The following is a 22,242-nucleotide window of genomic DNA, read 5'->3' as shown; positions in this document are numbered from 1 at the left end:
AAATGGGGCAACAGTGATGCAACTGTAGAGTTGCTGCCATACAGCAACTGAGACCCATGTTCGAGCCTGTCTACGGGTGCCGTCTAAATGGAGTTTGTACGTGTTCCCCATGACCATGTGGGTTTTCTCTGGGTGCTCCGCTTCCCTCCCACATTCCAAAGACGTACAAGTCTGTAGGTTAATTGGCTTTGGTACTTTGTAAAATTGTCCCTAGTGTGTGTAGGTTAGTTAGGGGATTATCGCTGGTCGACACGGACTCGGTGGGCCAAAGGGCCTGTTTCTGCGCCGTTATCTCTAAAGTCCAAAGTAAATTGCCTGCAAGAATGAAGTTATGTTTGAGTGGTTGATGGGCTGTTGTGGGAGAATTTTGGCTTCCTCATGGGGCTTACACTTAAAAGGTACAAGCCCCAAATATAAACAACATTAGAAAAATTGCAATTCAATACATTTGAGCAACATTTTTCCCAGTAGACACGAAAAATCTAATGCATGATAACATTGACCATTCATCTATGATTTACACAATTATCCATTTAAGATTTCATAAACATACCTTTTCCTATCAGAATAGTGAAAGAGGTCAGTATTTAGTTATGGGAATATTTCTACTCTTGCAAACATGTCGGAAGTAAAAGACCAGGAAAAACTTAGAATATCCTCACCAGCAATATAATTTAACTCCAATTCAAGAGTTAAGTGCCAAGAATGTTTTCTTGTCATCTGTCCCAGACAGAATAATGAAATTCTTACTTGCAGCAGCACAATAGAATATTTATTATATTCTGTAAGCAATATAATAAATGAAAATATCACTTTTTTAATATGCTGAATTGTCTTTTTGCACTATTATTGTTTATGTGCATGCATCCGTGCGTGTGTTTTTGTCTGTGTGTATGTATGTGAGTGTGTATGTGTTTTTGTCTGTGTGTGCGCACATATACACACACACACACACATCTATGAAATATATATGCGCACGCATATACACACACAAAAGACAAATAGCGAGTGTGAGTATATATACACACAAAAACACACAAAAATAGTGCACAAAGACAAAGATAATTCAGTGTATGAAACATTTTTAGAAATTGTGCACCACCAACACACGACCTTTTGATTTTAAACTTTGGACTGTTAGAAACACAAGACCAGTCTCAATGAAATCCCCGTACACTGGCATGAACATTTTTATGGTGCCGAGTACAGAATGTACCAGCACGATCCTGGTTGAATGTCAAATCAGTGGTATTTCACATCACCACACTAAAGAAAGAGCTTTTCAGCCTGTTTCAGAGAACAAATATACTCAATCCGTCTTTTTACAAAAAAAAACTGTAGTTCTATTCTCTCAAGTACAAAGAAGTCCCTATGCCATTGATTAAGTTCTTCGATTAAATAATGGGGAGGTTTTAAGAGTGAGGGGCAGTAGATATGAAAACATGCTGAAAACATTCGTGTTAGGTGGTTTCTGTACACTGCTTAAGACCAAAGACCGCCAAAAACTGGGAAAGATAAAAGCAAAAAGTAAAGCACTGGAGGAACTCAGTGGGTCAAGCAACGTCCGTGGAGGGAATGGACATACGAACATTCGGGTTGGGATCCTTCGGAAGCGGCCGGCGGGGCCCCTCACCTGGGGTGGGCGGCATGGTGGCCTCATGAGGACCCGGCAGCGTCAGTGGAGAGGTCAGTGCAGCGGTTGATGATGGCGCCGACCGATTGACGCCACTGCCGAGGGAAGGAACAAAGGAGGATCCAGCATGGGAGGACCGTAGTGAGGGAGGGGGAGGAGCAATGAGGACCTGGTGGGGGGAGGGGGCGCTGTGAAGAACAATGGACAATGGAGGACCCGGTGTGCGGGGACCGCAGTGAGGGAGGGAGGGGAGCAATGAGAACCTCTGAAGAACAATGGGTGGGGGGTGGGGATGAATTTGGAACTTTGTAAGTGCCCTTCATTGGCAACTGTTGCATACCGTGGCAAGGTATGCAAGCAAAGAATTACAGTTTTCCCTTCTATCCTCGATCCAAATGTTTACTCTGCTTTCTTTGCCACAGATACACTTGGCTTGAAGAGCGTTTTAGCATTTCCCTGTTTTATGGGCGGCACGGTGGTGCAGCGGTAGAGCTGCGGCCTTACAGCGCTTGCAGCGCCAGTCCCGGGTTCGAACCAGACTATGGGTGCTATCTGTACGGAGAGTTTGTACGTTCTTACCGTGATCACGTGGGTTTTCCCGGAGATTTTCGGTTTCCTCCAACACTCCAAAGATGTGCAGGTTTGTGGGTTAATTGGTTTGATATAAGTGTAAAAACTGTCCCTGATGTGTGTGGAGGATAGTGTTAATGTGCGGGGATCGCTGGTCGGTGCAGACTCGGCCGAAGAGCCTGTTTCCGTGCTGCATCTCTAAACTAGACCAAACTAATTTCAGATCTCCAACATCTGCATAGGAAGGAACTGCAGATGCTGGTTTATACCAAAGATAGACACAAAATGCTGGAGTGACTCAGCGGGTCAGGCAACATCTCTGGAGAAAAATAAATAGGCGATGTTTTGGGTTGATACTAAGCTGGGGGGTAGTGTGAATTGTGAGGAAGATGCAATAAGGCTGCAGGGTGACTTGGACAGGTTGTGTGAGTGGGCGGATACATGGCAGATGCAGTTTAATGTAGATAAGTGTGAGGTTATTCACTTTGGAAGTAAGAATAGAAAGGCAGATTATTATCTGAATGGTGTCAAGTTAGGAGGAGGGGGAGTTCAACGAGATATGGGTGTCCTAGTGCATCAGTCAATGAAAGGAAGCATGCAGGTACAGCAGGCAGTGAAGAAAGCCAATGGAATGTTGGCCTTCGTAACAAGAGGAGTTGAGTATAGGAGCAAAGAGGTCCTTCTACAGTTGTACCGGGCCCTGGTGAGACCGCACCTGGAGTACTGTGTGCAGTTTTGGTCTCCAAATTTGAGGAAGGATATTCTTGCTATGGAGGGCGTGCAGCGTAGGTTCACTAGGTTAATTCCCGGAATGGCGGGACTGTCGTATGTTGAAAGGCTGGAGCGATTGGGCTTGTATACACTGGAATTTAGAAGGATGAGGGGGAATCTTATTGAAACATATAAGATAATTAGGGGATTGGACAGATAACATGTTCCCAATGTTGGGGGAGTCCAGAACAAGGGGCCACAGTTTAAGAATAAGGGGTAGGCCATTTAGAACGGAGATGAGGAAGAACTTTTTCAGTCAGAGGGTGGTGAAGTTGTGGAATTCTCTGCCTCAGAAGGCAGTGGAGGCCAGTTCGTTGGATGCTTTCAAGAGAGAGCTGGATAGAGCTCTTAAGGATAGCGGAGTGAGGGGATATGGGGAGAAGGCAGGAACGGGGTACTGATTGAGAGTGATCAGCCATGATCGCATTGAATGGCGGTGCTGGCTCGAAGGGCTGAATGGCCTACTCCTGCACCTATTGTCTATTGACTCATTAGAGGCAGGAAACATGTTCCCAATGTTGGGGGAGTCCAGAACAAGGGGCCACAGTTTAAGAATAAGGGGTAGGCCATTTAGAACGGAGATGAGGAAGAACTTTTTCAGTCAGAGTGGTGAAGGTGTGGAATTCTCTGCCTCAGAAGGCAGTGGAGGCCAGTTCGTTGGATGCTTTCAAGAGAGAGCTGGATAGAGCTCGTAAGGATAGCGGAGTGAGGGGGTATGGGGAGAAGGCAGGAACGGGGTACTGATTGAGAGTGATCAGCCATGATCGCATTGAATGGCGGTGCTGGCTTGAAGGGCTGAATGGCCTACTCCTGCACCTATTGTCTATTGTCTATTGTCTATTTGCCCAGCCAATACCTGTACGCCTTTGGAGTTTGGAAGAAAACCGAAGATCTCGGAGAAAATCCACGCAGGTCACGGGGAGAACGTACAAACTCCGTACAGACGGCGCCCGTAGTCGGGATCGAACCCGAGTCTCCGGCGCTGTATTCGCTGTAAGGCAGCAACTCTACCACTGCACCACCGTGCCGCCTTTGAAAGGATAAATTGATCCAGTCAAATATATTTCAATGGTGCCATGGACAAGAGCCCCACTTTACGTGGCAACACTTTTGGCTGGAATCACTCTCCATAACATGGCATGGTGGCACAACGGTAGAGTTGCTGCCTTACAGCCCCCCCACCCCCAGACTCCAGTACTAAACTGGACTCCAGTACTAAGGGCAGCACAGAGGCAGAGCGGTAGAGCTGCTGCCTTACAGCACCAGAGAATGGAATTTAGAAGATTGAGGGGGGATCTTATAGAAACTTACAAAATTCTTAAGGGGTTGGACAGGCTAGATGCAGGAAGATTGTTCCCAATGTTGGGGAAGTCCAGAACGAGGGGTCACAGTTTAAGGATAAGGGGGAAGTCTTTTAGGACAGAGTGGTGAATCTGTGGAATTCTCTGCCACAGAAGGTAGTTGAGGCCAGTTCATTGGCTATATTTAAGAGGGAGTTAGATGTGGCCCTTGTGGCTAAAGGGATCAGGGGGTATGGAGAGAAGTCAGGTACGGGATACTGAGTTGGATGATCAGCCATGATCATATTGAATGGGTCGAAGGGCCGAATGGCCTATACCTGCACCTATTTTCTGTGTTTCTATGAGACTCGGATTCGATCCTAACTATGGGTGCCGTCTACACATTCTCCCTGTGACCTGCGTGGGTTTTCCAGTGGAATCTCCAGTTCCTTCCCACTTCAAAGATGTACAGGCTTGCAGGCCAATTGGCTTCGTGCAATTGTAAATCGTCTTCAGCGTGCGTGGAATAGTGTGGGCTTGTGGGGATCGCTGGTTGGCGCAGACCAGGTGGGCCAAAGGGCTTGTTCCCGCACAGTATCTCTCAATTAAACTAAACACGGAAAAAAAAGATAAAAAAGAGATCCAGAAGCAGTCAAAATCTATCACTGGTAGAAGCTTGAACAAGAAACAGCTTCTGGTCACCCAGGATTCAACAAACAAACAAGATAACTGGCCAACTGCTGAAATGAAAGAAAGATTAGTCCAATGTGTTAGGATGACCTGGAATGCTTTGCGGTCAAGCAGTGGAAACAAATTCAACTGTATCTGTGAAAAAGGGAATTGAATAAGTGCACTCCATTTCGTAACCAAGCTGGCCTTAATTTACAACTCCCGCTCAAACACAATTTGTGCATAATTTAGATTTAGAGATACAGCGCAGAAACAGGCCCTTCGGCCCACCGAGTCCGCGCCGCCCAGCGATCCCCACACATTAACACGATCCTACACACACTAGGGACAATTTTTACATAATCCCATAATCCCATATATGGAAATAGGAAAATACTTTAAATTCTCAATTACAACAGACATTCTAACCAGAGCAGCTGATTCACAGATGGGCTGAAGATTCCAAAACGTAGCTTTTTTTTCCTTAGTGCATTTACTTTAATCTTTGCTTTAATAAATACAAGCACATTTTTAGCCTGAGGAAGATAAAATGTAGACAACCAGTCTTAAATGAGCAACCTCAGCATGTCATATCATCCAATTTGTATGGGCAAGGAGATTTAAACGTTCATTAACACAATATGAATTAACAAGAGAATAGTGGACATGAAATTCTGGACAAAGTTTCAAGAGGTAGTTGACAAACAAGGAACCTAGATACCTGACTGGATTTGTTATTTTATCTTTAAGGCATCGACATTATGGTTTTCAACAACAGTTTACAAGAATTTAAACTGGATTGACTGCTGGAAAAATAACATGGTCCGAAGCATAGAAACATAGAAAATAGGTGCAGGAGTAGGCCATTCGGCCCTTCGAGCCTGCACTGCCATTCAATATGATCATGGCTGATCATCCAACTCAGTATCCCATACCTGCCTTCTCTCCATAACCCCCTGATCCCTTTAGCCACAATGGCCACATCTAACTCCCTCTTAAATATAGCCAATGAACTGGCCTCAATGAAGCAGCACTAAACATACATACCGATAGCCAGCCACTGGCAAACAAAGATAATCATCATCTAATATCTTTGCACAGAAAACCAATATAATCAGAAAGCTGGGCAAAGTCAACATGGAATAATGAATAGGAAACGATGTTTGACAATGGATTAGATTTTTTCTTTGAGGCTGCAACTAGCAGAATAGGCAAGAGGATTCAATAAATACAGCTCATTTAGGCTTTAAGGAGGCCCAAAATAAGTGAAGAGTCAAGAGTGCTTTATTTCATTTGTTCCAAAACGGAACAATGAAATTCTTACTTGCAGCAGCACAACCGATATGTAAACATAGTAGTACTCTACTATAAAACCCGTAATAAACAAAAAAGAAAAAAAAGTCAATATAAGGTCGGCATGGTGGCACAGAGGTAGAGTTGCTGTCTTACATCGCCAGAGATCACGGTTCGATCCTGACCACAAGTGCAGTCTGTACAGAATTTGTGTGTTCTCCAAGTGACCGCATGGGTTTTCTCCGGGTGCTAGTTTCTTTCCACATTCCACAGAATGATTGAGAATGATCAGCCACGATCACATTGAATGGCGGTGCTGGCTCGAAGGGCCGAATGGCCGCCTCCTGCACCTATTGTCTATTCCAAAGTAGTACAGGTTTGGAGGTTAATGGGCTTCGGTGATTGTAAATTGTCCCTGGTGTGCAGTATAGTGCGTGCCAGTGTGCGGGGATCGCGAGTATGTGCAGACTCAGTGGGCCGAAGGGCCTGTTTCTGCGCTGCACCTCTAAACTATAAAACTAAACCAAACTCAAATATATATGCATTAAAACAGACAAATCAATAACCAATAATCATGCAATAAATAAACATAAAATTGCGAACATGGATTGAGGGACTATATTATCATGTAATTATTGGTAAACATAGAACATGGTAGAGAGGATGTTTCTACCAGTGGGAGAGTCTAGGATGAGAGGTCATAGCCTCAGAATTATAGGATGTTCTTTTAGGAAGGAGATCAGGAGGAATTACTTTATTCAGAGAGTGGTGAATCTGTGGAATTCTTTGTCACAGAAGCCTGCAGTGGCCAAGACAGTGGATATATTTAAAGCAGAGATAGATAGATTCTTGGTTAGTACAGGTGTCAGAGGTTATGGGGCGAAGGCAGGAGAATGGGGTTAGGAGGGAGAGATAGATCAGCCTTGATTAAATGGCAGAGTATTGATGGGCAGAATGGCCTAATTCTGCTCCTATCACTTCTGATCTTATGATAGTCGAATGCCACAGCGATCAGAGTGGCACCTGCACTGCTCGTAATCGACAAAAACCAATGCACATTTGGAGATCAACTGCAAACTTGCATTGCTCTGCAGCAATACAGGCCTGCCAAGGGGCTACAGGAGGCTACCAAGGGGCTGGCGAGTGGAACAATGACATAGCAGATGGAATGCAATGTAAGAAAATGCAAAGTCATCTGCTTTAAATAAAAGATTAGATCTTGGGGTCCATAGAAACATAGAAAATAGGTGCAGTAGACCATTCGGCCCTTCAAGCCAGCACTGCCATTCAATATGATCATAGCTGATCATCCAAAATCAGTACCCCGTTCCTGCTTTCTCCCCATATCCCTCGATTCCATTAGCCCAAAGAGCTATATCAAGCTCTCTCTTGGAAACATCCAATGAATTGGCCTCCACTGTATTCTGTGGCAGAGAATTCCACATCTCAGTTTTTCAACATCAAATAACATCTCAGTTTTCCACATCAAAGTTTTTCCTCATCTCAGTCCTAAATGGCCTGCCCCTTATTCTTAAACTGTGACTCCTGGTTCTGGACTCCCCCAACATCAGGAACATTTTTCCTGCATCTAGCCTGTCCAATCCCTTAAGAATTCTATGTCCAAGTCCATAACTCCCTGAAAGCAGCAACGCAACTGGATAGAATGGTAAAGTCAGCTTAAGTCGGATTCAATGTCTTCGCCCGCCCCGGATCACGGGGCTTGGGTCGGCCCGTTGCGGACCTTTCACTGTCCGGCGCGGCCCGGAACGTGGCAACTTCAACAGCCTGACCGCGGGAGAAGACGGCAGGGGAAGAGAAAAGACATTCTGTCCTTCCATCACAGTGAGGTGGTGACTGGAGGAGACTCACTGTGATGGATGTTTCTTATTTTTGTTTTGTGTTGGTTTGTGATTGGGTGTGTTATTGCTTATTTTTATTGCTCTTATTGTTGGACTGTGGGTGACGGAATTTCGCCCAAAAGACTTGTTTTTTTGGATGACAATAACGGTTATTCTGATTCTGACACGCCTGTCTTCGCAGAGTGCAAAAGTCCAAACGTCATGAAGCAGCTTTAAAGAACTGTGGTTAAACCATATGTGCAGGAAGGATGCTAGTTTAAACCAAAAATAGGCACAAAATGCTGGAGTAACTCAGTGGGACAGGCAACATCTCTGAAGAGAAGGAATGGGTGACGTTTCGGGTCTGAAGGGTTTCGCCAATGGAAACGTCACCCATTCCTTCTCTTCAGAGATGTTGCCTGTCTGTGGTTAAACCATATTTGGAGTACTGCGTGAAGCACTGGTTGCCCCATTACAGGATGAATGTGGATGCTTTGGAAACGGTGCAGAAATGGTTTAACAGAATGTCGATTGGATTAGTGGGTAGACAATAGACGCAGGACGAGGCCATTCGGCCCTTCGAGCCAGCACCGCCATTCAATGTGATCATGGCTGATCATTCTCAATCAGTACCCCGTTCCTGCCTTCTCCCCATACCCCCCGACTCTGCTATCCTTAAGAGCTCTATCTCGCTCTCTCTTGAATGCATTCAGAGAATTGGCTTCCACTGCCTTCTGAGGCAGAGAATTGCAGAGATTCACAACACTCTGACTGAAAACGTTTTTCCTCATCTCCGTTCTAAATGGCCTACCCCTTATTCTTAAACTGTGGCCCCTTGTTCTGGACTCCCCCAACATCGGGAACATGTTTCCTGCCTCTATCGTGTCCAACCCCTTAGTAATCTTATACGTTTCGATAAGATCCCCTCTCATCCCTCTAAATTCCAGCCTAGTCGCTCCAGTCTTTCAACATATGACAGTCCCGCCATTCCGGGAATTAACCTAGTAAACCTACGCTGCACGACCGCATTATTAGCTGCCAGGAGAGGTTGGACAGTCTTGGATTGTTTAGTCTGGAACGCCAGAGGTTGCGGGGAGACCTGATGGAACTAGATAAAACGATGAGGTGTATAGGTAGGGGAGCAAGTCAGAACCTTTTCCCCCCAAAAATCAAATACCAGAGGCATAACTTTAAGGTAAGAGGGGCAAAGTTTAAAGCAGATATACAGGGCAAGTTTCATTTTTTTGCCACAGAAGGCTGTGGAGGCCAAGTCAATAGATATATTTAAGGCAGAGACAGATGGATTCTTGAGGGTGGTGAGTGCCTAGAATGTGCTGCCAGGGTTGGTGTTCGAGTTGAATCAAGAGTGTTTTATTGTCATATCCCAAAACAAAATAATTAAAAGGGAGCTACGATAGCAGCATTTAATGGCACTTTTGGATAGGCAAATGTATATACAGGGAACAGAGGGATGATGTGCAGGCAGGTAAGAGCTAGTCTTGGCATCATGTTATTGTGGGCTGTACTCCCTGGAACTACTCTATGTTCCAATAAAAAAAAGCCACGTATTTTCTTTTAATGAAAAGACATTTAAGAGTGTCCTTGCCTGCAAATAACTGAAGGTTAACCTACAGGGTACAGTAATTAGGAAGGCAAACAACGTCAGTTTTCCAAACTGAAGAAGACTGCAGCTGCTGGAAATCTAAATTAACTGAAATGCTGGAAATACTCCGCAAATCAGGTAGCAGCTGTGGAAAGAGAAACAAGGTTATCATTTCATGTCTAAAATCTCTTCTGAAATTGGAATAAAGGCAAGTAATCTCACCTTGGATCCCATGCGATGCAACCTCTCAGAGCAGCCCACCATGTGGAACCTTGTCATATGCCTTTTTGAAATCCATGCGCACAACATCATCAACCTCGATGTGGGCCCCTGAACATCGGCGAGACCATGCGCGGACTCAGTGCTTTGCCGAATGCTTGTGCTAGGTCCGCCAAGGACTAGTGGCACTCCAAGTTGTCTGACATACTGACCACACTCTCCAATACTGACCTTTCCGTCCTGGGCCTCCTCCATCGCCCGAGCGAGGCCACACACAAACTGAAGGAACAACACCTCATTGTGCTCAGGTAGCTCTCAACAGCATGAACATTCAATTTCAGGCAACTTCAAACACCCCCCCCCCCCCCCCTTCTCCATCCCACCCTGGCTGACCTGATGTTGCTTTCTTCCCTCCCCCCACCCCTTCCACCAAAAGTCTTTCAACAAGCTTTATTGTTCACAACTATGGGCTTTTGCAGCTCATATCTCTGCTTCTATCCAACAATCTCCCTACCAGGGAAACTCCCTCACCTACGGGCATTTGTTGCCAGCTGTGTTTCGTCCAGCCCTCCTTCTCTCCCAGTTCTCTCCCCCCCCCCTCCCCCGCCAGCCCTCTGCAATCAATCTGAAGAAGGGTCCTGACTCAAAACATTGCACCTATTTTCTCCAGAGATGCTGCCTGACCCCGCTGAGTTACTCCAGCGTTTTGTATCTATCTTTGACTTCAACTAAGAGCGCATTTTCAGATGGCCAAAATTAAAATTGCATCCGAATGCAATAAATAATTTATTTGGAGTCAGTGACATTCTCCAGTATTGAAGTCAGCAAATGGCACTGAACCCCATCCAAAACAATATTTTTACAGCTCACAACACATCATGAGAGCAGGCTCGAAACTTTAACTGCTGAGCAAGGAACTCCAATAACCCAAATAATCTTGCCAAACTAAATCCTTATTGTCAACTTGTATTTAAACAATGTTTAATTAAAACCAAGCAGAAGATGAAAACTGAAATTTTTTTGACATAAAAGCATTAAAAGATTTGAGTTTAAAAAAGTGGAAACAGGAAATCTGCCAGTATACTGCTTATCGCTGCCATCAAGTTTACAGCAATTGCTGAGCCACCCAGTTACTTTAATATTGCATCTCAAGCTCTTTTCGTGGAACAATCCTGCAACCAAACCAAAGGTTGACCCCAGATTCGAGGTGTTAAAAATTTACACTGTTATCCCCAGCATGATGGTGGCGCGGCACGGTGGCGTAGCGGTACAGTTGCTGCCTTACAGCGCCAGAGACCCAAGTTCGATCCTGACCACGGTGTTTGTACGTTCTCCCCGTGACCTGCATAGGTTTTTTCCTGGTGTTCCGGTTTCCTCCCACACTCCAAAGATGTACAAGTTTGTAGGTTCATTGGCTTGGTATAATTATAAATTCTCCAACTTTAGATAGTTCCTCTGTCCCTCCCTTCCCCTCCTCCTTCCCAGATCTCCCTCTATCTTCCTGTCTCCACCTATATCCTTCCTTGGTCCCGCCCCCGACATCAGTCTGAAGAAGGGTCTCGACCCGAAATGTCACCCATTCCTTCTCTCCTGAGATGCTGCCTGACCTGCTGAGTTACTCCAGCATTTTGTGAAATAAATACCTTTGATTTGTACCAGCATCTGCAGTTATTTTCTTATAAATTCTCCCTAGTGTGCATAGGATAGTGTTATTGTGCAGTGAACGCTGGTCGGCACAGACTCGGTGGGCTGAAGGGCATGTTTCTGCGCTGTATCTCTAAACTAAAAAACTAATCTAAAATATATATACACAAATATCAAATATATATATTTGTTTTAATATATATTAAAAACAAATCAACAAACAATAATAGTGCAATAAATAAACATACTAGGAAATATATTACCATGTATTTATCAGTTAACATAGAACACAAAGAAAAAATAAGTTGATAAGCGTAAATGTTGTGTAAACTAGTGCAGGCTCATTAGTATTGTGAGCAAATTTGGGTACCATATCTGAGGAAGTCATGGCCTGGCCCTGGAGAGGCTCCAGAGGAGATATACAAGATTCATCCCAGGAATGAGTGGGTTAACTTATGATGAGCGTTTGACAGCACTGGGCCTGTACTCGCTGAAGTTTGGAAGAATAGTGAAAGGCTTGGATAGAGTGGATGTGGAGAAGATGTTTCTACTAGTGGGAGAGTCTAGGACGAGAGGTCATACCCTCAGAATTAAAGGGCGTTCCTTTAGGAAGATTAGAGGAATTTCGTTAGTCAGAGGGTGGTGAATCTGTGGAATCCTTTGCCACAGAAGGCTGTGGAGGCAATGGATATTTTCAAAGCAGACACAGATAGATTCTTGATTAGTACAGGTGCCAGGGGTTATGGGGAGAAGGGAGAAAAATGGGGTTAGGAGGGTGAGATAGATCGGCCATGATTGAATGGCAGAGTAGGCCGGATGGCCTAATTCTGCTCCTAATCACTTACGTCCCAAACAAAACATTGAATGCACAAGCTACAACCAGATTCCACTTACTTCTTGGACTACTTGGGCTTCTCATTGCACCCCTTCCTTTTCCTTTTGGGGTACACATGTCAGCAGTCAGATAATGATGGTCACTTTCATCCAATGCCAATCTTCTTTTTGCCTGTAGCAATGAAAAACAATCTAATGACCCATCCGAACACATCTTACAGCACCCTCCATAGTGTTTGGGACCAAGACCCATCATTTATTTATTTGCCTCTGTACTCCACAATTTGAGATTTGTAATAGAAAAAAAGAAAATCACATGTGGTTAAAGAGCACATTGTTAGATTTTATTAAAGGGATATTTTTATACATTTTGGTTTCACCATGTTACAGCAGTGTTTATGCATAGTCCATGGTCGGTGTGGATTTGCTGGGCCGAAAGGCCTATTTCTACACTGTATCTCTGGGGATTCCCATTTGACACTTCTAACATTAGAGGGGAAAAAAACACAAATCGATGGTGTAATTAAGTTTAGCTTTGGTGTCACGTGAACCGAGGTAGTGAACTACTTTTTTTTGCAGCGCACTGCAGTCAGTAGAAAGACCACACATGATTACAATCGAGCCGTCCTCAATGTGCAGTTGCAGGATAAAGGCAATAACATTTAGTGCAAGATAAAGTCCAGTAAAGTCTGATTAAAGATAGCCCGAGGGTCTCCAATGAGGTAGACGGGAGGTCAGTACCGCTCTCTCGTTGTTGCTAGGATTGATAGGACCGCTCTATCAGTTGTCTGATAGCAGCTGGGAAGAAACAGTCCCCGAATCTGGAGGTGTGCGTTTTCACACTTATGTGCCACTTGCCTGATAGGGGGGGGGGGGGGGGGAAGAGGGAATGTCTGGGGTGAGACTCGTCATGTGATCCTGACAAGCTGCTGGACAGTATAAATAAAGTTGTGAATTTTTTACTATCCACAGATGGATGGAAGTCGCATGCAGGCACAGTAACTGGATGAGGCAGGTGATGTCCATTGTTCACAGATATATGGTTGCTGGGACAACCTCCAAGTAATGGGGCGGCACGGTGGCGCAGCGGTAGAGTTACTGCCTTAAGCGCCAGAGATCCAGGTTCAATCCTGACTACGGGCGCTGTTTGTACAGACTTTGTAGCTTCTCCCCTGCCAGCGTGGGTTTTCCTCGGCTGCTCCGGTTTCCTCCCACCCTCCAAAGACGTACTGTAGGCCTGTAGGTTAATTTGGCTTGGGTAAAAAAATGATTGTAAAATTGTTCCTAGTGTGTAGCACAGTGCTAATGTGCGGGGATCGCTGGTCGGTGTGGACGCCGTGGGCCAAAGAGCCCGTTTCCATGCTGTATCTCTAAACGGAGTGAAATCATCCCCACCACCTCTTGGCCAACCTAAAGCCCCTGGAAAAGATGTTTGAGGACTTGAGGGAATGCCATGTACCTTGTTTCATCAACATGGCATATCCCGGGCTCCCCCAAACACAGCCATCTAATACACACATATTTCGATCTATCGTGTGGACTGGACAGAATTATCAGCAAAAGGATGAGATAGGTGATGGTCTTTTAAAAAAATATTTAGAGATACAGCGCAGAAACGGGCCCTTTAGCCCACCGGGTCCGCGCCGCCCAGCGATCCCCGCACATTAACACTATCCTACACACACTAGGGACAATTTTTACATTTTACCCAGTCAATTAACCTACATACCTGTGCGTCTTTGGAGTGTGGGAGGAAACCGAAGATCTCAGAGAAAACCCACGCAGGTCACGGGGAGAACGTACAAACTCCGTACAGACGGCGCCCGTAGTCAGGATCGAACCCGAGTCTCCGGCGCTGCATTCGCTGTAAGGCAGCAACTCTACCGCAGCGCCACCGTGCCGTCTTGTGGTAACGGTGGCAGTGTCTGCCCCGAGGTAAACCCTTTGCTGCGCTCAGACATGGCGGTCTTGTCCACCTCAGCAACCCCCCCCCCCGCCGAGAACATCCAGCAGTGAAGTGGTGCTCCTTCTATCTCCCAAGGGAAATCACTTCCCTCATCATGACTGCGGTCCACAACCCACCCCAGGCAGACGCTCGACTGATACTTGAACCACAAGCCACGGTCAACAAACACCAGGCAGCAAGTCCCGATGCCTTCTACATCAGTGCAGAGAAAATAGTTCAAAGGTTTCAAAGGTCTTTTATTGACTCGCGTACCAATTAAGGTACAGTGATATTCATATTACCATACAGCCATACTGAAAGCAACAAGACACGCAACTACATAAGTTAACATAAACATCCACCACAGCGGATTCCCCACTTCCTCACTGTGATGGAAGGCAATAAAGTCTAATCTTCTTCCCTCATTTTTCTCCCGCGCCAGGGCACGAGCAAGACCCAAAAAACATTATCTGCAGGTTCAAGAACAGCCTCTGCCCATCAACCAGCAGGTTCTTGAAGCACCCAGCACAAAATTAACCACAACCCTACCTCAGCACAGAACAACTTTAGACTTTGCACTACTATGGTTGCTCTGTATGATTTGGATTTTTGTACCATCATGGTCTAGTTTACTTACAATAACTGACATATTACTTAATTTGTTGTTTTGGTCCTTTTGGCTCTAATGTCCATTTAAACCTTCACCAGGTAAGATTTTCATTGATCCAGTTTTTAAACAGACCATATGGCAAATAAACCCACTTGAATGTAGACAAAGTTCTGGAGTAACTCAACTGGTCATGCAGCATCTCTGGAGAAAAAGAATAGGTGACAATTCATGTCCAGTCTGAAGAAGGGCCCCAAATTGAAACATCACCTATCCTTAATCTCCAGAGATGCTGCCTGACCTGCTGAGTTACTCCAGCACTTTGTCTATCTTTGGAATAAATCAGCATCTGCAGTTCTTTGTTTTTACAAACCCTCTTGGAAAAACTCCAAAACGCAAAATGACATCAACAGGAGCAAAATGAACCTCAACAAGACTTCACAAAGATAGACACAAAATGCTGGAGTAACACAGTGGGACAGGCAGCATCTCTGGAGAGAAGGAATGGGTGATGCTGCGGGTCGAGACCCTTCTTCAGACTGAGTCTCGACCCGCAGCGTCACCATTCCTTCTGTCCGGGGATGCTGCCTGTCCCACCGAGCTACTCCAGCATTCTGTGTCTATCTTCCATGCAAACCAGCATCTCAGTTCTTTCCTACCCAAAGTTGACTTTCAAAGGAATAACATGCAACTCAAGCTTGGTGGTAAAATCTGAAAATTGCACAATTCCAATCTAACTTGAAACCAGTTATTATATAACTATATGGGTTACAGTTTGAGAATTAAAGAGTTCAAACATTCAGGCAATGAGAACACAGAGGTGGAGGTAAACTCAATCGACCTGCTGTGCACCACTATCAATGCCGATGGATTGTGAACATGACCCAGTCAACCAGGATTAATATACTGAAAGGTTCAAGTAAATAACTGATTAACCGCATTTCTTCTCAGCAATGAACATTCCACCAAGTGCAGATCGCTATGTTTTTGTTCAATCTAATTAACCATAATCATCTTAATCTACAAATGAAACCTTGGGACAAGAATAATTACTGATTAGATATCACAGCACCTGGAATCACTTCAATTAATTGTAAACCAGCTCATTTTCCAAAATGTGATTGTATTCAAGTAAGTTAAAACATGATGGGATTCATTGCCACAGAAGGCTGTTGAGGCCAAGTCAGTGGATAATTTTACAGCAGAGATAGATAGATTCTTGATTAGTACGGATGTCAGGGGTTGTGGGGAGAAGGCAGGAGAATGGGGTTAAGAGGGAAAGATAGATCAGCCATGATTGAATGGTGTAGTAGACTTGATGGGCCGAATGGCCTAGCTCTGCTCCTATCACTTATGAACTGATATGATTGCATGAAGACAGACACAACAAGCTGGAGTAACTTAGCGGGTCAGACAGCATCCCTGGAGAAAATGAATGTGATGTTTTGCTGTGAGACCCCCCTTCGTGCCTATTTTCTGTCTGTCTTCGGTTTGAACCAGCATCTGCAGTTCGTCCCTACACATAATTAAAGCATTACGCAACTTGGCAAAACAAAACCCATCAAATAGGGGCCACAAGGAACTGCAGATGCTGGGATCTTGCATTGAGCACAAAGTGCTGGAGTAACATAGAAAATAGGTGCAGGAGTAGGCCATTCGGCCCTTCGAGCCTGCACCGCCATTCAATATGATCATGGCTGATCATCCAACTCAGTATCCTGTACCTGCCTTCTCTCCATACCCCTGATCCCTTTAGCCACAAGGGCCACATCTAACTCCCTCTTAAATATAGCCAATGAAATGGCCTCAACTACCTTCTGTGGCAGAGAATTCCAGATTCACCACTCTGTGTGAAAAAAAAAATTCTCATCTCGGTCCTAAAAGACTTCCCCCTTATCCTTAAACTGTGACCCCTTGTTCTGGACTTCCCCAACATTGGGAACAATCTTCCTGCATCTAGCTTGTCCAACCCCTCAAGAATTTTGTAAGTTTCCATAAGATCCCCCCTCAGTCTTCTAAATTCCAGCGAGTACAAGCCTTACAGCGAATGCAGCGCCGGAGACCCGGTTCGATCCCGACTATGGGCGCCGTCTGTACGGAGTTTGTACGTTCTCCGCACCTGCGTGGGTTTTCTCCGAGATTTCCAGTTTCCTCTCACAATCCAAAGACATACAGGTATGTAGGTTAATTGGCTTGGTGAATGTAAAAATTGTCCCTTGTGTGTGGAGGATAGTGTTAATATGTGGGGATCGCTGGTCGGCGCAGACCCGGTGGGCCAAATGGCCTGTTTCCACGCTGTATCTCTAAACTAAACTCAACAGGTCAGGCAGCATCTCTGGAAGACTCTGCATGTGAAGAAGGGAACCGACCTAAAACGTTGCCTTTCTATGTCCTTTATAGTTTAGTTTAGTTTGGAGATACAGTGGGGAAACTGGCCCTTCGGCCCACCTAGTCCAAGCCACCCAGCGATCCCCACACATTAGCACCATTCTACATAAACTAGGGACAACTACATAAACTAGGGTCACCGAAGCCATTTAAGCTACAAACCTGTACATCTTTGGAGCGTGGGAGGTAACCGGAGATCCCGGAGAAAATAAACGCAGGTCATTGGGAGAACGTACAAACTCCGTACAGACAATACCCGTAGTCAGGATCGAACCCGGCTCTCTGGCGCTGAAAGGCAGTAACTCTCCCGCTACACCACCGTGTCCTGCAGTGATGCTGCCTGACCCACAGTTACTTCACAACAGTATTCCTTCAAATAGGGGCTTGGAGGTGGAGGACGATGGGTCAAATGATGAAGCAAAATGAAAAGAAAAGCAAGAGCTACATTTTTTTTGCTCTGTGACATTAATTTTGCCTCAATAGAAAAGGCCATAAGGTCACGTGATGGGAGCAGAATTAGGCCATTCGGCCCATCAGGTCTGGTCTACTCCGCCATTCAATCATGGCTGATCTATCTCTCCCTCCTAACCCCATTCTCCTGCTTTCTCCCCATAACCCATGACATCCATACTAATCAGGAATCTATCTATCTATCTCTGCTTAAAAAAATCCATTGACCTCCAGTCAATATCCATTGGCCCCCAGCCTTCTGTGGCAAAGAATTCCAGATTCACCACCCTCTGACTAAAGAAATTCCTCCTCATCTCCTTCCGAAAGGAACATCCTTTGATTCAGACCGGTAGTCCTGGACTCTCCCACTAGTGGAAGACCTGCCTGCAACAAACATACAAGTTACTTTATTCTCAGACAAATCATCATTCCCACCCCCAAACATAAAGGCAACTTCATCAGTGCTTCAAAAAAAGCCAAAAGATGGGGAGCACTAGAACTCACCAAAGTGCTGGAGTAGCTCCACAGATCAGGCAGCATCTGTGGAGGACGTGGAGAGGCGCCATTCACCACCCTCTGACTAGTTGCTGCTTTACAGCGAATGCAGCGCCGTCGACTCAGGTTCGATCCTGACTACGGGTGCTGCACTGTAAGGAGTTTGTACATTCTCCCCGTGACCTGCGTGGGTTTTCTCCGAGATCTTCGGTTTCCTCCCACACTCCAAAGACGTACAGGTATGTAGGTTAATTGGCTGGGTAAATGTAAAAATTGTCCCTAGTGGGTGTAGGATAGTGTTAATGTACGGGGATCACTGGGCGGCACGGACTTGGAGGGCCGAAAAGGCCTGTTTCCGGCTGTATATATATGATATGATATGATAAAGAAATTCTTCTTCGTCTCCTTTCTAAAGGCATGTCCTTTAATTCTGAGACTATAGCCTCTGGTCCCAGACTCTCCCACCAGTGGAAACATCCTCTCCACATCCACTCTCTCCAGGCCTTTCACTATTCCGTACGTTTCAACGAAAGTATCATATATCATATCATATATATACAGCCGGAAACAGGCCTTTTCGGCCCACCAAGTCCGTGCCGCCCAGCGATCCCCGTACATTAACACTATCCTACACCCACCAGGGACAATTTTTACATTTACCCCGCCAATTAACCTACATACCTGTACGTCTTTGGAGTGTGGGAGGAAACCGAAGATCTCGGACAAAACCCACGCAGGTCACGGGGAGAACGTACAAACTCCTTACAGTGCAGCACCCGTAGTCAGGATCGAACCTGAGTCTCCGGCGCTGCATTCGCTGTAAAGCAGCAACTCTACCGCTGCGCTACCGTGCCGCCATTTGAGGGATTACCATGGATGAATTGGGCCAAAGGGCCTGCTTCCATGCTGGATGACTATCAAATCTGTTCCATGGTAATCCCTCAAATAACAATTTGATAAATTATAGAAAACAAATAGCAGTGTCGGAAGATCTTATTAATCCACACCTTGCTGCGTTGTGGGGAAGGCAACTCCTCCTTGCATTTAAGATGGACACAAAAACCTGGAGTAACTCAGCGTCTCCGAAGAAATAGAAACATAGAAAATAGGTGCAGGAGTAGGCCATTCGGCCATTCGAGCCTGCACCGCCATTCAATATGATCATGGCTGATCATCCAGCTCAGTAACCTGTACCTGCCTTCTCTCCATAACCCCTGATGGTGATGCTTCGGGTCGAAACCTCCGAAACTGTCTGACCTGCTGAGTTACTCCAGCTTTTTGCGTCTATCTTCGGTTTTGAACCAGCATCTGCAGTTCCTTCCTACACATTTCGTCTCCTCCTTGCGTCTTCCCGTCTATTCAACGCTGCTCATTAATTGAAAAACACGAAACAAAATGCAGCTCTTTTCATCATCAGATCTGTGGTGTATTTACCATTTTGAGTTTTGTGTTTTGGCAGCTGAGCCTTGCCGTAGTTCCGGGTATAAAGCATTGTGGGATACCTGATTATACTCTCTGGTGGTGTTGAAGTAAAGCAGCCATATGTTGTATGCTAACCTGTCTCACTCGTCGATTCTTATCATAATACACCACAGTTAAAGTTGGCGACGAGGATAAAACAAGCAGAAAATGCCTATCATAGGTTCCATAGGGGAGTTCGCCCCGAAGACAGAGTCTTGGTCGGCGTATGTGGAACGTTTAGAGCAGTATTTTGAGGCTAACGACATTGCAGCGGAGAAGCAAGTAGCTACTCTGTTAAGTGTGATGGGAGCATCTACATATGGTCTGTTAAGGAACCTGGTGCAGCCGCTGAAGCCAAAAGATAAGTCCTACGATGACATTGTGAACATTTTAAAGACTCATTTTGAACCCAAGCCGTTGCTTATTGCGGAGAGATTCCGCTTTAACCGATGCAACCAGCGGGCGGATGAATCTGTGACCAGTTACGTTGCGGAGCTGAAACAGTGTGCAGTTAACTGTGAGTTTGGAGCGACGTTGAACGAGACGCTTCGGGACCGTTTTGTCAGTGGAATTTGTAATGAGGCAAGCCAGCGACGGCTGTTGTCGGAGTCCAACCTGACTTTTGCACGGGCATTTGAAATCGCCCTCAGCATGGAGACTGCGGAGAGAGACACGCAGCAGCTGCGGGGACACGAGGTACGTCCGAACCAAGTGCATAAAGTGGATGCGCACACGGTTAAGCAAACGGGGAGGAACTGCCATAGATGTAACGGCAAAAATCACAGCCCACAGGTGTGTCGCTTTAAAGATGCAAAGTGTTACAACTGTGGTAAAACCGGGCATATTAAAAGGGCATGCAGAGGAAAAGTGGCGGCGGCACCGACACAGAGCAGATATAAACGACAGACTGATAAAAACACAAAGTATGTGGAGGCAGAGGAAATAGTGTTGCCAATGTTTTCATTAGTAAATGGCAACAACTGTAAACAAGCATACCGGGCATGTTTTGTGGTTAATGGCAAAGAAGTCAAACTAGAAATTGACACCGGAGCTGCCGTGAGCATTATCTCAGAGGAGTTGTTCCAGACCACCTTTTTAAAGCAACCACTAGGGCTTGCTGAAGTCACACTGAAGACATACACAGGGGAGGTTATTCCTGTGTTGGGACAGTTTGAAGCCACTGTCAAATATGACAGTCAGAGTGAGCAGCTACCAATGATTGTGGTAAAGGGAGCAGGACCAGCTTTGTGTGGAAGGAACTGGTTAAAAAAGCTCACCTTAAACTGGAAAGAAATTAAACATGCCAGTGACAAGTCTTATCAGGAAGACATAAAGCATATTAAGGAGATGCCTCACCTGACATCAATACAGGATGTACTGGAGTTACACGCTGAAGTGTTTAAAGATGAACTTGGCACTCTGCGTGATGTCAAAGCAACAATTCTGGTGGAACCAGGGGCCCCGCCCAAAGTTTTGCAAAAGCCGTCCACTGCCATTTGCCATGAAAGCACGAGTGGAGGCTGAATTGGACCGACTGGAAAAGGCCAATATAATTACTCCAGTCAAACATAGTGAATGGGCAGCACCCGTTGTTCCGGTTGAAAAAAAGGACCATACCATTCGTCTGTGTGGAGATTACAAACTCACTGTAAACCAAGCTGCCACTACAGAGACTTGTCCCTTGCCACGGATAGAGGAGTTGATGGCAACCCTCAGTGGAGGAAAGGTGTTTTCAAAGATTGACCTCGCCTCAGCGTACCAGCAGGTACTTCTGGAGGAAGAATCAAAAAAACTGTTGACCATTAACACACACAGAGGCTTATTTGTCTATAACAGACTGGCTTTTGGTGTGAGCGCAGCACCCTCCATCTTCCAAAGAATCATGGAGAACCTCATGAAAGATCTGAATGTAGTGGTGTATCTGGATGATCTCCTCATCACAGGAAAAACTGAACGAGAGCATCTGCAAAACCTGCATAAAGTGCTACAGAGACTGCAGGAGAGCGGACTGAGAGTCAGGGACTCAAAGTGTGAGTTTGGAAAGAAACAAATCGAATACTTGGGTCATGTGTTAAACAGCCAGGGCATTCAGCCGTCACCGGAGAAAGTCAGAGCAATAAAGGATGCACCAGCCCCCACCTGTGTGAAAGAGCTGAGAGCTTTCTTGGGACTAGTGAATTATTATGGACGGTTCATGCCCAACCAAAGCACCGTGCTTGCTTCCCTGTACAGGTTGCTGAAAGACCAGGTGTCGTGGGAGTGGAAACGTCGAGAGCAGAAAGCTTTTGACAAGTGCAAATCGCTGCTCACAAGTGACAAGATCCTGGTGCACTATGACCAAAAGCTTCCTCTCACTCTGGCCTGTGACCCCTCAGCGTATGGCATTGGAGCTGTCATACAACACAAAATGCCTACAGGGGAGGAGCGCCCCATCGCCTTCTCATCACGCACATTATCCCCTGCTGAGAAGAAATATTCTCAGATTGAGAAAGAGGGACTGGCGCTCATTTTTGGTGTAAAGAAGTTTCACCAATACCTGTGG

The 22,242-nt window shown here is 45.6% G+C and overlaps 1 protein-coding gene across 1 annotated transcript in view; it reads right to left on the bottom strand.

The window, feature by feature from the left end:
- Nucleotides 1-22,242, bottom strand: part of LOC144608877 (transcription factor E2F3-like) — a 49,433-nt gene that overhangs the window by 8,366 nt on the left and 18,825 nt on the right. Inside the window, exon 2 of the mRNA XM_078427090.1 lies at nucleotides 12,415-12,526. Within this exon, the coding sequence (XP_078283216.1) occupies nucleotides 12,415-12,526 (112 nt within the window). The remainder of the gene's footprint in view (nucleotides 1-12,414; nucleotides 12,527-22,242) is intronic.

Source organism: Rhinoraja longicauda, chromosome 2 (assembly GCF_053455715.1).
Source record: "Rhinoraja longicauda isolate Sanriku21f chromosome 2, sRhiLon1.1, whole genome shotgun sequence".
Lineage (NCBI taxonomy): Eukaryota > Metazoa > Chordata > Chondrichthyes > Rajiformes > Arhynchobatidae > Rhinoraja > Rhinoraja longicauda.
Note: the sequence above shows the minus strand (reverse complement) of the source record. Positions and strands in the feature narration are given on the sequence as shown.